General features: G+C 42.1%; 1 protein-coding gene across 5 annotated transcripts in view; it reads left to right on the forward strand.

The window, feature by feature from the left end:
- SMPD3 (sphingomyelin phosphodiesterase 3) overlaps positions 1 to 14855 on the forward strand; it is a 102186-nt gene extending 87331 nt beyond the window's left edge. For 4 of the 5 annotated variants that reach the window (XM_066194490.1, XM_066194487.1, XM_066194488.1 and 1 more), the window contains 5 exons: positions 997 to 1152; positions 5268 to 5357; positions 6178 to 6241; positions 10005 to 10167; positions 10295 to 14855. In XM_066194490.1, the coding sequence (XP_066050587.1) occupies positions 997 to 1152; positions 5268 to 5357; positions 6178 to 6241; positions 10005 to 10167; positions 10295 to 10396 (575 nt within the window). In that variant the 3' untranslated portion in view covers positions 10397 to 14855. Of the gene's footprint in view, positions 1 to 996; positions 1153 to 5267; positions 5358 to 6177; positions 6242 to 6511; positions 7796 to 10004; positions 10168 to 10294 lie in introns of those variants that run through there. The other variant, XM_066194492.1, reaches the window with a different exon arrangement.
- The last annotated feature ends 933 nt before the right edge of the window (positions 14856 to 15788 follow it).

Raw genomic sequence — 15788 nt, forward strand, 5'->3', positions numbered from 1 at the left:
AAGAAAAATAATGTTGTTCTGACTTGATTTATCTTTAAAAGTCTGAAACAAGCAGAATTATAGCTGTTGACTCTAGGGACAGTGGAAAAAAAAAACAGAACAAAAGGAAAGACAATATGGTAAAGAATTGTTTCTAGAATGTATATTTCTGCTCCTTTGTCCACATCAAAATGATTTGCTGTAATCATTGTAAGAGAGAGACAGTAATCATTTTTTATTAGACTTCATGTCACCTAATGTGCTCGAAGTTAAGTTGCTGTAATTAAAGAGCTGGTTTGTGTGTCAGGTGGTTCCATTTGGCAACCAATCAATCTCAACTCTTCCATGTAGAACAGGTCAAATCCTGGTGTAACTCTCCAGAACTGGTGAAAAGAATCTGGTTCTTTATTTCTGAATTTCTGCCTACCTAAATCTGTTTCCAACATGTACCTTTAAAAGATGAAAAAAAAAAAATCCAGTTTAGGCATTCTCCTCTTGACCATAACTAGAACCTTTCCTCAGATGGACTACTACAATATAAGTAAGCTGAATGTACCATTGATGTATATTTACTACTTACACCTGAAAGCTAAACTTTTCCTTTTTAAAAATTAGAAGGCAAAGCAAGATGAAGTGATTTACCCCAGAACATGGTGTCTAGTCCTGTCTGAAGCAGGACTTTAACTCTGAGCTCCTGATTATAAATGCAGTGCATCAGATTCTCCCATGACAAGAAACATCACTGTTTTGGGTGGTTGTCTGCAGCACAGGGAACTTGTCTCCTTATTTTTTCAGACGTGCCTGGTTCCAGGAGATACTTAAAATCATCAAAAAGTGTGGTTCCTAGTGGAGTTCCTAACTGGCTCAGCACTGAGTGCACTTCTGGCCACACCATTTCTTATCTTGCAGCCTTTTCCTCAGGATGTCTGCCAATAGCTCAACAACTCCTACATGGCTGAGTAACATCCTAACAGGAGGTCTTACTCCTTGTTTTGGTTGTTTGTTTGTTTGCTACAGGAGACACTACTGTTCGATGTGAGCAGCTGGATATGCTTCAAGATTGGCTGTCTGAATTCAGAAAATCTACCTCCTCCTCCAGTACAGCCAATCCAGAGGAGCTGGTGGCTTTTGATGTACTCTGTGGAGATCTCAACTTCGATAACTGCTCTTCTGGTAAGACAAGGTTTGCCTTTTCCTGGTGTGTACCAGTCCTGAAAAGGAATAGGAATGTTCTTGATCCCTGTGGGTTTTAGCAGTTTGTGACTACATACTAAATTATGAATGGCTTTTGCTAGGAAAAACTTAATTGCTGCAGACACTTCTAAAATAGGTATGAGTTTTGAGTCTGAGTTACTCCCCTTGGCTCATCCCATGAGCTCTGTGGAATTATTAAGCATGATGGGTTTTAAGGCACAAAAAGCAATAATTTGTGACTTGTGGTAGCAATAATGAGGACAGATCCAATGGCTTAGCTTTACTTGAATTAGGTAGACATTTACTATCCAACAGTTTTAGTTACTGAAGAAAGACATGTAGAAAAAGTAGTAAATTCATGCAGCTAAAAATAATTTGGTAGTACATAAATACAGACATAGGAGATAATGCTGCACAGGGAATTCAGCATTGCTGAATCAGTCTTGGAAAAAAATTAACTCATGCTATGTACTTTTGGGGTTTTTATTTTAAGAAATTTGTTTTTTTCTTTTAATTGGATGCTGAGGGTACTAGAAAAAGAACTCCACAAAACCATAATTAATGGGTGTCTAGTTCACAGAGATGGAAGCTTTTCCCAAAATGAACATTCTGCTGTGTAACGGTTAAATTGCCAATGTGGAGAGCAGAGCGGTGTGTGTGTGTATCCTCTCTGTGCCTCCCTGCTCTGTCCGGCTCAGGCACCCAGCAGAGCTCCCTGCTGGGCTGGAGCTGCACATGGATCAGGGGCTGGGGCTGAGGGGCCACAGCAGAAATGCTGCCACAGAGAGCACAGGGCAGCTACAGGGAGGGGGCTCATCACAGGGACACTGCCCAGGGGAGCTCAGGCTGCAGCATACAAAGTGGGATTCAGCAACTCAGATCATGGTTTGTGGGTGAAAGGTGAATTTGGCAACAGCACCCAGTGGATTCTTTAGTCTTTATGAGAAGTCTCAGGTAACTGAGATTGAGAGCAACAGCTGTACCAGAAGCAATTTTAGCAGAAAGCATTGTCTGATCTAAAAACCCCCAAACTGTTATCTCTTATCTCATTACTTGTATCAGACACTTGAAATGGAGGATTTTAGCAAAGTTTGGTAGAAAAGACCAGCAGTCCAAACCCCAGCCCTTCTCCCAGTCGTTTCCAGCTCATTTGTACAAACAGTAAATCCATCACAACTCAGGCTCCAAAGTGAACTCGGAATGGTTTGAGTGCTGGCTCTGGCTGGTGGAGGGGAGCAGTAAGTGGCAGTGGCTACAGAATGCTGTAGTCAGACAAACACATCTTAGGGTGAAGAATAAGGCAGCAGTGGTAGTGAGTTTTTGAGAGAACACAGGAAGGAAATGGTCAGTAACAGCTCTTCAGCTGCCTAAGCTGCCACACAGGCTGAGGAGGCTGCAGCAGTGCCAGGCAAGGGAGGCAGAAGCTGGGGACACAAATAGAAAAACATCTGCTGTGATTTGACCATTTCACTTGCACTGTTGTTGGCTGCATGGAGTGGCCTGGAGGCAAAGGTGTCCATCAAGGAAACAAACAAGCTGCTGCAAACTAAATGGGAGGCTGCCCAGTCAGATCACAAATGGAGAGTGAATGGGCTCTGCAGCAGGAGGAGAGGGAGATGGGAGTGAGGCTGTGAGGCAGAACATATGGTCAGGACTCTCCACCTGGGAAGTGTTGGCACTCTACCCAAGTTCTTGCACAAGAAGCACAGAGCATAATTAATGCAATTCTGAGCTGTCTTTTTAATGAAAAAGTAAAAATAACAATTTGCTTTTGCAAATAATAGTTGCAGACATTGCAACTACTGCTAAAGAGGATTGAAAAATGGGTTATAAAAATTAATTTCATCTTTGCTATCTCTGATGCTTATTTGCATCACCCTCCCCTTTAAAATGCACCCAGCCTGGAAACTGGAATTAAGCTGGCTATTTTTTTTATTTTTTTAATTTTCAGATTGCTTTCTTTCCATATGTACTAAGCAAGATTAATGCAGTATCTTAAAGTTCTCTACTCCCTTTTTACATTACTCATTGTTTTAGGAACATTTGTTAGCATTATAGGTTAATTGAGTATCTTAAGTTTTTTTAAAGCAATAACCAGCTTCCTGTAATTCTCTCTGTGATTTTCTGTATCCTTTCCCACTCCACAGACTGATACAACAGCTAATTAATGTTTCAGTGAATACCAAGCTTCTATTCTTAGTTATATTGACGGTACAGTTTTCAAAGATCTTTAGGTCCATAAGTGACCTTATGCTTATGACAAATTTTCTGCAACTCAGTGTTCCCTTCCAGCTTTACAGAACATTATGGCAACATTCATACAGGGAATTCACACTTAGTGGGAATGTTATCAGAAAGTTACTCACTGTCATGTTGCTTTGGACTGATTTGTGTAAAAGTCTGTTATGTTTTCAAATGTTTTAGCATAAGAAAAAAAACCTTCCGGTCAGATGGACAAAGTTTTGTGGCATCAGCTGCGACTTGTCATGGTCAGCCCCACGGTTGTAAATTAATATTTTTCAATCTATCTTGGTTTTGAGGGAGATTCTGTAGACATATGATACAACAAGGGAAAACTTGGAGAAATGGAAAATGGCAAAGATTTTAGCTTCTACTTTTCCATAAGCATTAAACAAACCAATTGGCTGCTCAGGCAGAAAGAGCAATTCTCTGTGTTGCCCACATGGAAGATCTTAGGGAGGGTCAGTTCTCCAATCATCTGCCACAACTCCAGGATTCCCTGAAAAATTAGTTTTTCAACCTCCTTACAGTTCTGAGGATGTTCTCAAGACTGAGAGCTAGCTGGAAAGATGTAATGAGACAGATGAACTGTCAGTCAGCTGTACTAAAGACTCTGAATAACAAAATGGCAAACGAGCCGACAGCTGTGAGCACAGCACTGCTTCACTCCACCTTTTTGTTCAGCAAGAGATCAGCAGCTTCTTCCTTGGCAAGAGCAGAGTTTTACACGAGGAGATTTGATGTGATCCTTGGTGTGTGAGCTGGGCTCTGTCAAGAGACACAGCTCACAGTTCAGAGTTTTGTTTTGGAGTTTATTTCCCATTTTCACATGTGCTCTTGGCATAGACAGTGACAAATAACATGACAGCAGCAGTAGCAGCAGCTCCAAACTCAGGTGAATAATCTCCCAAGAGAGAGCCTTCAAGTGTTGCTAAGATGTTCTGGCCTTATAAAAGGTGTAAGTGCTGTGAGGAACTTTTCAGGAGCTGTTTGCACTTTCTTTGCCATGTAATAGTGGAATTGTTGCCGTTGGCATTTTCAAGTTCCAGTTTGTCTCCCAGATGTGGGGATTGTTTTGATAAGCAGCACACATAGAACAGGATCTTGCTGGTTTCCTCAGAGTCTGAAATGTGCAGTTTTGTGGGATATCTTACCAAGTGATCCTAGGATCTTGATTTGCTGTATGCTTTCAATGCAAGGAGCACAGTAGCAACTAGGAAGAATTTAATTTAAAGTTTGAGAAGTCATGCTGATTATGTGTAGAATAGCTTTAATGCTGTGGATAACATCCCAAGCAAATTATCTATTGCCTGTCCTTTCTCGTAGCTGTTATAGCTTGGAAAACATTCAGTCAGTGAATTCTTCTGAAGCAAAGAAAGCATAAGGTTTTATCTCCAAACTTACTGAGATATGTAAATATGCCCATAAACAGGCATTTCCTTTGCCATTGGGAAGCCAGCCCAGCTCTCCTCTGTGTGTTCTATCTCAACAAGAGTTTTGTACTGTGTAAGCAAACAGTGGCAATGGCAGAGGGAGGCGATACATTGGAAAACTTTCACTTCAGTTTAGAGCTAAAAGCTACCAAGAATATCTTCCATTGAAAAGACTTTGCAAGAAAGCACAGGGAAGCACATTTAATAGCAAGCATTTGGTGGAATTTCTGACCGAGGCAAGATCCTGCTGTGCAGTAAAGCTGTGGCTGAAGTGACTCAAATCAAACCCATGCGTTTAGGGTTCTCCTACCGAGGAGAAACGAGGGCTTGGTGCTGCTCTTGTGGCAGAACACACAGCTGTGCACAGGTTCACAACCAGGAGCTGATGTGCCTTTTCTTGGGGTTGTTCTTTCCCTGCAGAGGACAAGCTGGAGCAGCAGCATTCTCTGTTTACACACTACAAAGACCCGTGTCGAGTTGGTCCTGGGGAGGATAAGCCTTGGGCAATTGGTAAGACCTTCCCTAGCTCTCAGTGTGGGGACACCTCCCTGTCTGTCATCCGCTGCCAGCTCCAAGCAGCAGCTGCTTTAGCTGACCAGCACAAAGAGTTTGGTGGAGAACAAATACTTATAAGCAGTATTTCTATATAATAGATTTTATGGACTTTAATTATCATTGTGGAATGATAATTAAGAACCAGAGATCTTGAACTGCAGTCCACATTCTAGAAGTCATGCATCAAGACACCTGAATGCCTTCCCCATATATTCTACTTTTAAAATAATCTCCAAATTACTTAGAGGGGAATGGAGCCAAATTATTTTTTCTGTACTTTGTGCATGCAGTGAAATCCTGCAGCTTCTGCTCAGAGTGTTCCATTTGCTCAATAAACACTGTCACTGAGGATGTAACAAAGCAAATCGACTCTACGAATTTGTAAGGTTTGTATTATAAAAGATTTCCTGGAATTCTGAGATATTAATACCTGATGAGACTCAGTTGAACTTACTGAAGTTTTAGAACAGGAATTAATACTTTCTCCAGAGGAGCTTTAATAACTGTGAAGATACTAAAGATAAGTAGAACCTTTCAATAATGAGGCTTTACTCTGTGGTAGGAGAAGAACAAATTAGAGTCATGGGGGCTGAGAAAGTGGAAGTGTGGAGACATTTGGAAGGTGTCAGGCAGTAGGGAGGTCTGGAGAGAGAAGTGAACACACTGTGCTCTCAGAGCAGTTCCCTCTCCCACACACCTGTGCCTCTGCAAGCTTCCCTAGAGGAACATCCCAGGACCTCTGCTGGGACACTCACATCTCCCTTTCTGTTCACAGGTACCCTGTTGGATCCTGAAGGATTATATGATGAAGAAGTGTGTACCCCAGATAACCTACAGAAGTATGCAATTCCTAACCTTTCCACATGTTTTAGTTCTGTAAAATGCAAGTTCATTGCTTGCTAAGATGTATTTTATAGACTGAAAACAAACCAAATAATCACATTTTTACCCAGGGGTGTTTGGGAAAGAGGATAAAAGGGGCAGGAGGAGAGGTTGGTTCTCTAAGTCAAATAGGGGTGGCTTTCAATTTTCTGCAATGTGTTAGAGTCCTTTTGCACTGATGAAATAACCCTCTATGAAATTGTCATTTCCCCTGGCTCTTTCTGCAGCTCTGCAGGGGGACAGGGCTCTGCATATGTGCATCCTGTGCATCTCCATGGATTGGAGAAGCCATGGTTTCCATGAGAGGCCAAGGGAGCCTGTCCTGCTGTCTCTGCAAAGGACTGGCAAACAGGGAATTTGCAAAGAAATTCAGGGAAATTTAAAGCAATTAATGGAATCTGGGCTTTAAAGACATTAAATGTTAAATAGCACACTGGCTGTGGGGCACTATCTAGCTGACAAATACTGTTCATATACACAGCAAACCAGGATACCTCCTAGAATTGATCCATTCTCAAATTTTTCAATAATAAACCCTGATAAAGCTTTATAACATTTAAATTGGCAATATCAGCTATCCAGAGAATTAATTCTTCATCAGCACTCTTCTCTGGTTTATAAATAAAATTAGGGATTTCACATTACTAAAATAAATAGGCCACAAAAGCAGCAGAACAACTCGTTCTTAACCATCTCTTTTGTGTTAAGCACAGTGTACCTAAAACATTGGACTACAATAACAGACTTGGTACAAATAATGAGAAAGTCATTTATAATTATCAACCAATTAATTAGCTAGATGTAACAACCTGGGCCCTGCCACAGTCCTGGAAGCCACACAAGCTTCTGCTCAGAAAGGCTTCAGGAAATGCACACAAATAGTCCCATCTCAGAGAGATGACTGTCATCTTTAAGTTAAGCAGTGGAATAAGTGCTCATTTTAACCTCTGAACCCTGACCAGAGGCAGGCCTAGGTGAGCACATTCCAGCACAGCTAAGAAAAAATTTAAATGCAGTTTTTTCCAGTGTCCTCTGCTGGACAGGGTCTCACAGTTCTAGGCTAAAGGTTTCAATGCCAGCGAGAAAAGTCTCCCTTGGCTCAGGTGTTTCTGGCCAGAATGAGAGATGGTCCCTCAAGGTTTGGGATGATTGAGTTTTACCTTCTGGCTCCCTTCCAGTCACTGCTCTGGGTGCTCCTTTGCTCGCTGCAGCTGGGTCAGCACCTCACAACCAACAGAGGGAAGGGGCTCTCACACTCCAGCTCTGGGGTATTTGGGACTAAAACCCTGTCAGGGAAAAACAAAGCTCCAATTATTTTATTCTCCCTTTCTTTGTATCCTATGAACCAAGACAGTTGTTCTGATAAAACTGAGGTTTAGTTGTGCAACTCAGTCATGACTAGAAATGTTCCCTCAAATTGTCAGCACAGCAGAGCCAGCTGTCCTGTGCTTCCTGCAGAGACAAACAGCAAAGCCCTGTGCACAGAGAGGTGCAAGTTCTCAGCAGCAGCACGTGCATGCACATTTACAATTTGCTTCCCTCATGTATTTGAAATTAATATTTCCCTTCCATGAGCACTTGTGCAGTTTAAGTGAATACCCAGGACTCAGAGACTTTTTAAAAGACATAAATGAAGCTGAAACAAATTCATGTTTTAAATTAATGCAAATAAGACTTTTTGCAGTAGTGCTGCAGAGCTAATCAGCAGTTTCTTCTATTTAGTTACTTAATTAGCTTTGCTAAATATAAATACAAATTTTGAAAGAGGTCAATACCATCAAACAACTTACTTCCTTGAACCTATATAAAACAATCTAAGGAAGTGAATCGTTTGCAAGAGCTCTTTGATTCTTTTGGAGAATCAAAATAGGGTGCAGACAATAAGCTAATTTATTGTGAGTTATTATTAAAACAAAGCAACACATAAAAGAAAGTTTGTTTTCATAAACTGATTACAGTGAGCTCTAAGAACCTTCAATATCTTCCTAAGTCCAAAGGGGGGGTTAAGAAAAGTTCTTATCAAATGACAACATGATCAGAGTTTTGTCATTGTTATCTGCTGCAGCACATAAAGGGCACCTCAAATGTATCAATTGACCCAAACTTAGAGATTATAACACTACTGAGACCTAATCAACTGTAGCCAGTGCTGGGTCCCCTCTGCCACCATTCAGGTCTTTCCAAAACCTCAAAATTTGACAAAGGAACCATTTGAATCTCACACATTAAAACATATCACAAGTGCTTGTCCCTTGTTTTTCCTCCATTCTGTAATCTCATATATGCGTTTAAAAATTTCCTGAACCCAGCCCCATAAAACCCATCCAAGTCAAGTCTTAAAAACCAGGGGATCAAATTTATCTTATTTTTTTTCCAAAGTGAAATTAAAGGCTTTTTGCCTGCTAGGACCCAAGTTCATGGCTCAGTGTTTCCTCCTGCAACAGTTGATGATGCAGCTTAATGGCAAAATCAACTCTTACAAGGGAAACCACAGAACTGTGAGCTCGGGTTTTGGCAGGTGAGTAAAGGAAGGAGATTTTTGAGGAGGTGGTTTTGAAAGTTTGTGTTTTAAGGCAGATACAGCAAAACCACAGCCTGAGCAGCCCCTCTCTCTGTGGGCTGTGCCACTCACCTGTGCTGGACTTGGTGTCACCTGTGCACAAACGGCAGCATGGGTGAGTCCCAGTTGGGGCTGTTTCCCTCCGTGCTCCTTTGGTAGCGTTTTTAAATAGATCACAGGACGGTAAAGCGAGTTTCCTTCAAAATCCAACACAACAGCAACAGGATTACTGTAAAAACAGAGTGACAGGGACCCTGGTGTGGAACCTGGTCCAAGGTCACGTTCAAAGCTGGGCTCAGTTCAAGTTAGATCGAGTTGCTCAGGGTCTTAACAGTGTTCTGTTTAAAACCTACAGGTAATGTTTAAGCAACCAAAATAAGTATTTTAATGGGAGAGCGGCATCTCATTTCCTTGAACACAAGATTGGTACCTAGAAAACCAATTCTCAGTTTTGAGTGCTTCTGTATGTGGCCTTGGGCTGGGTAACCTTGCAAGGTGGGGGCAGTGCTAACACACCTACTGAGTAACTCCTCCATGTGAAGGCGTCTGCAGGATCATGAACAGGAATCAAGTAAATTAAGCTGTCACTTCTAGTGGAGGAAAAGCTTGGGGTGCAAGACACAGTAATCTGATGGTGAAACCTGCACAAAACCACCCACCATTAGCCCAGATGTGTGTTCCTGCAAACCACCCATACCTGTCTGTAAAGCTGGATGTTGTAACTTCAGGAATTAGTCTGATCAGAATGGAGAGGTTTATATCAAAGTGCTCAGGTTTGTACTAAAACAATCCAAGAAATTACCTCCTCCTTTGCCAGTTTCAGCAACATAGGAAATCAGCAGAGGGGCTCTGAGCTGCCTTCTATTACTGACAGCAGGTTCCCCTCTCAGTGTCTGCTCTCCTGGCTTCAAGGGAGCTCTAGGACAGCACCAGCGACACCAAGCCTGAGGCTTTAAGAGTTTAACTGTCAGCAGTTAGAGCAGCCTCATACTGGAAATCACATTTGGAGAAGGATGTGCTTTACAGGTTTAACAGTCCTTTGGGACTGGGATTATCCTTACCAGGGATTTGGAGAGAACCTTGGGTAATGCGTAAATGGCCAGGATGGGCAAACATTTAAACATTAAACCTGCTTTGTTTGGTTTTTTTAAATGAAATAGGGTGCTGGAAAGTGAAGAAGGAAGGAAAGGATACTTAGTCTATCCCACCAGCAAGAACCACAGTTCCAGTCAGAAGGGGAGGAAGGCATCACTGAAGGGAAACGGGAGGAGGATTGACTATATGCTCTACACAGAAGAAGGTCTCTACCTGGAATGGAAAGTGGTGAGTTTCAGAGTTGCCAAAAAGCTGTAACTTGCACAATACACTCCTCTGAGTGGCTGAGCTCTGATGTGTGGAATGACAGACTGATTTTTCAGCTCCTTATCTTACTTTTGTTCTCCTTCTGCAGGAAGTGGAAGAGTTCAGCTTTATTACCCAGTTGGCAGGCCTGACAGACCACCTACCAGTAGCAATGCGTCTCATGGTGTCTACGGGAGAGGATGATCCTTAAAACTGACCAGCTCTGAGAGATTAGAAGAGGGAAACATGAATGATATTTCAAAAATATCAGAGGATAAGAATGAACTATTCTGGTGCCACGTTAGGAAAGATGACCAGACCTGACCTGGGCTACTCCCAGAAAGTACCAACAATGTGGATCTAAAAAGGGAAGAAATGGAAGGGGCTGTGGCCAAAAGCCACTGTCACAAGTGGCTCAGGCAACAGGGCAGGCCTGTACTACAATGCTTTCACTGTGGACCGAACGGAACCAAGATGGAAGTCCTAATTCCTTCTGAACCAGTGCCATTCTTACTAAAACATGTTTTTATACTAATATATAGCACAATTTAGTTTGTACTTAGTCTGTGAGTTAGTGCCGCTCAATGGTTTTTTGCATCATTTCTTTGTCTAACTACGAAGCTGCAGCTTTTTCTCTTTCTTTAGCCTGTGACAGTTGTAGTTCGTGCTTGCAGCAGCCGCATGCGCCCGCACTGCATGCACCGGAGAGAGACCGGGCACAGACACCTGGCAACGGCAGCAGGGAAGGGAGGGCACAATCCAGGCCCAGCCAAAGGGGACTGGGACTGGAAAGCCTTCTGGCAGTACAGGTACACCTTAAACCAAACAACTCTCTTCAATTTGCAGACCAGTATCTTCCTGTCTGATTTAAGGATAATTAAAAGATTTGGAGTTGAGACTTCGAGGGCACAGTTCCACCCTTATTCCAGCTGTGTTCCCACTGAAATTATGAACTGTTTTGTCTGAATGATGACTCCAGAATCAGGCCTTCAGCTTTCTAAATGCAACTTACTCCCTTAAGAAGAAATAGTTTCCCTGTAATGTCTTTTCTTTCCAATGTGTGGGACAGTTCTGAATTATGGTATGGGATATGTATGTTACAGTAGAGTGAATAGATTCCTGTAGTACCATTGGTAACACCTGAGCCAACATTCTGCCTTAGCTAGAAAGGGTAAGTGAGAAATGAATTGTAAAATGCATGCTAGATATAGAGTAAAAATAAACGTAAGTGACATTTTGGGGGGGAAAAGGTGTAGAAGGGTGTGTGATTGATAAGGCAGAATAACCTGACAATTTTCTAAAGGAATCAATACACTTAAAGGGGAAGTGGAACGTGGCCAGCAGGAGAATAGAGAACTGTGACTCTTGGCCTTAGGTAACCGCTTCCCAGGAACAGAGGCTGTTTTGATGTCTGTGAGACATGATTCTCCATTTGTTATGCACTCATAGACTTGAATGGGGGTCTTGCCATCTGATTCAGAGGTTCTTTCCACTAAAGCTCTTTAAATGTGGGGCTCCCCTCTGCCATCTTGGCCCCATGACCTGACCTACCCAGCCTCTGTAACGTTAACAAAAATAATGAAAAACTGAGAATCAGGTCCATAATAAGACTTGGCATTTTTTTAGGGATTTAATTTCAGAGGATTTGTGTTGTTGGGAGAACATAGAGACCCCTTCTGTTTTAACCATTACTTAGTTTCTTCTGCCTATCTCCTGTTAAGTTTAGTGTTATTTCCTCTTGTATTACAAATTCCCTGTGTTAAGAATAACCCAATATTAGATGTATTCCATTAAATAACCTGTTTTAGTTACGCTGCCCACAAGCTCCTGAGGATGCTCTTGTTTTGGTTTAGTTTACACCTGCTGTGAATCAGCTTGAGCTAAATCAGATTAGATCTAAATTAGAAATCTCAGTCTGCACAGCCTCTGGTACTTGCTTAGTTAGCTACAGTAACCAACAGAACTTGTACTTAGATCTGATTTTGCAAACAGCGAAACTGGAAATAGTCATGAGAGTACAGGACTAAGAGTATTGGCTCATTCCAAGGAGGCAGCAAGGCCACTGCTCGCCCTCTCCCGCTGCACCTGGTCTTGACACATCTTATGCCTCATTTTCCAGTCCTGGGGTTCCTTCAGCAGAGACTGCCTCTTAAAAGTGTACTGTGCCAAACCGTGGGGTAGTCTGAAGTGTAACCCATGGGGACTCAAAAATGGAACCAGACTCAGTTCCCCTTTTTATAAAATTAGGAAGTCAAGTTTACAGAATCAGAGACTTTAGTGTACTACCCCAGTGCACCACCAGTTTCCCACTTTGTACGTCTGTCTTTATACAGAGGGTGCACATATGTGCAATGTGTTTTTCGGGTTTCTTATTGCTCCACTCAATTCAGAAAAACTTGTACCCAAACCAATGCTTTTTAATCCTGTTTTCTACCTTGCTTGTATTTTATTAATCTTTTCTAAAAAACCCAAACAGTACCGGTAGCAATTTGTGTGCTGTCCAGCAGCTATTTCTCAGTAGTAAGACTAACTACAAGGTACGGTATTTTTAATAGTTTTCCTAACAATGTAAATTACGATTTGATATCAATTTCACCAAGTATCAGTTGCAGGAGCTGAATTTGACACTGTGTGGGATACAAACATAAAACTACTGCCAAACAATGTTACATTATTTACGGTAAAACTAACATGGTCTAAATTTAAAATTTGTTCCGTGGCTTTGTGCTGACTGAAAAATCAGCCACTTTCATCAATTTTTTGAGATATGCTGAAAAATGTTTTTTCAAATTTGAAGTAAACTGTTTTAGATTTCTGATGTTCCTAGTTCCTCAGTGCTCAAGAACTGGCTAGCTGTAAAATGTTCTCTTACACAATACACATACATTTAACCAGTGTAAGTAGTTCTTTCTAATTTACTGTCTTAGGGATGTGACTTTGCAAGGGAGTGATGCTGGGAGGTTCAGCATTGTGGCACCACTGTACAGATGCTCCTTGGTTTTTTGCATTGATCCTGTGCCTTCTGATGCCTTGGCAATGCTTGCGGGGGTCAGAGAGTGTCTGTAGCAGTGAGCTTCCCCTTCCACGACAGCAACCTCCAGGAGAAAAACGAGTTTTGCCTACACCACTCCAGCCACCACAGCTCTATCCAACAGCCCACAGAGAGTCCACTCAGACAATGCCTGTACTGGCACAATATCAATCATCACAGGCCTTAGGCAGACACTATAGAATAGAATATTTGCATTAAAAAAAAAGGGGGGGGCGGGGCTGGGGTGAAGAGACCACAGCCAGGACATCGAACCCTGGAAAGGTTTTCCAGATGTCAATCCTACTTTGCTTATGAACAGCATGACCCAATTTATAAGTAGAATGTTATATGTAAGAAATCAGGTTAAGCTTACTCTACTATGCTTATCCCACTTTGTACTGGGATTTCAGGCATCTTCAAGAAGTGAGTGGTAAGACTGTGCTTGGTTTAATACCTGCCCCTCACCAGGGATACTGGAGATGAAGTGTCATCTTTTTACAAAAGCTAGATAACGTCTTCTGTTTCTCACGTTCAGTTGGCATTTTACAACAACACTTCCAGAACAAGTGAACAACTGGCCCAAAGAGGACAGTTGAAAACCAAGCATTTCCAAAAGTTTTGAAGGTGTCAGGTCCTGACAAAGTTGGTAACTTTAGATCACTTCAAAAACGCACCCTAGAGATGGAGCCACTGAGCACCAGGGAAGTGACACCCAGCCTCATGCTGGGGGAAGAGGCATTTGACTCATTTCCAGTGGTGCCCAGTTTTATTCCATCCCAGCCTGGACACTTGGTAGAAGCTGCCTAAAGCAGCCAAACAGAAACTATCAGAGCCTGGCTCCAGGAGAAGGCTGCAGCCTGAGGTGTGTCCTGCTGGCTGCAGAAGGAGATTACTTGCCTTGTGCCAGTAGCAGGGGAAAGTTTTACCCCAGAAGCACTCTCAGTTAGCCTGGCTAGACCCTCAGGCCTACTTGTTGGGTAAGACAGTAAGATTTAAGGAACAGACAATTCCAATCAGGATTTTTTTTTTTTTAATGGCCTTTGTTTGGTGGTCCAGATGAGGCCAATCTGACTGTCCCCAGTTTGGTGTGTGAGCTACCCTGGATCACACAGCAGCACAGCAGTGTCAGCACATATCATCAGCTCAGAAATAAAGCAGTTTTGCCTCCTCCTGGCATTACAGGATGAGGACGGAAATACAATTCAAGCACTTTGAAAACCTCCCAGTTTTATCAATTATGAGGGTCAAATTGTTACTGAAGGTCTCACTTTTCCATGCCATTTTGTTTTAAATATAATCTTGATGCTTTTAAAGACTTGTATTATTGCTGAGGTTTAGAAGTCCTGTAATAAGAATAACCTTTTTTTATTTCAATGATTTTTCGGTATTGTATCCTTCTGGAACCTAATGTTTTTATATGGTAAGCACACACCTTCTGACATTTTGTTATAAATGTATTTAAAAAAAAAAGGAAAAATTTAAATATTTTCATTGGTTTCTTTACCTGCAAGAAAACCACAATCACAGACCTGATAAAAACAAGGTATTTTAAACAATATGGAGGGGTTTTTGTCTTTTATTGGTGCTGAAAGGAATAACTGGTTGATGCAAACAAGATAATAAAATTTCAAGGCTCAAATGATTCTGTGCAGTCATATTCTCTGGTTTTGTGATGTGGAGTCTGATGTCACCAAATCATCTGACTCCAAATCTGGTGGGTGGGTCAGGCACAGCTCACTGTGCCACACCTGTTCTAGTGAACTTGCAGAAAATACAGGATGAAAGAAATGAGTCCTTTTAGCTCCCCCTCCACCACCCAAAGAGCCCCTGCAGACACCCTGAGCAGTTTTCCAGGCGTGCAGCCTTCCTGCAGAGCATTGCCCATGCAGCTCACGCCCAGTTGCTGCTGTAAGGACAAGGCTCTGCACTGGAGCATGGCCCCAGAGTGCAGAACAAGGCAGGAGGCAGGAGCACAGCTGGGCACCACAACAGTGATCTGGCCCCTGAGCTCAGGGAGAGCAGGTCTTTTATCTCTGTGCTTTCCAGTCAAAGATAAAAACCACACATCACACCCTGATTACAACTGTTCATTTAACAGAACAATGTCAAGAGAAAAGAGTCCATGTAACTGGTTTAGTCTTCCTGAACAATCCTATAAAATCCAGTAGGGAAGCCCTCCTTGAAGAATTTATATTTTCCACAAGCAGAAAGGATGAAATCAGTGGAATGCAAATGAGTAAGAAAAAGGACAGTGCACAAGTTTCTTGTCATTGCCTCAGGAAGGCACCACCCCATCCTGTGAGACAGGACATTAGAGATGGATTTCTGCAGCCTTCTCCATTGCTGCACAGATGATTTTTGTCTGCATTCTGATGCTACCCCTGCATTATACTTTGACAGACTTGATTTTCCAGTGGTAGATTCCTTGACTGCCTCTCTTGCAATACCTGACCTATTTTCCCATTGCTGCAGTTGGTTATTATGTGAGCAGCTCATGAGTGGGTTCCCTTCTATGAAGTGCTGAGGAACTACAAGTTAAAAACACAGTAATTTCTTGGATATTTGCATATTG

This window comes from Chamaea fasciata, unplaced genomic scaffold (genome assembly GCF_029207755.1).
Source record: "Chamaea fasciata isolate MVZ Bird 193981 ecotype frontalis unplaced genomic scaffold, bChaFas1.0.hap1 SCAF_12, whole genome shotgun sequence".
In the NCBI taxonomy this organism is placed as follows: Eukaryota; Metazoa; Chordata; class Aves; order Passeriformes; family Sylviidae; genus Chamaea; species Chamaea fasciata.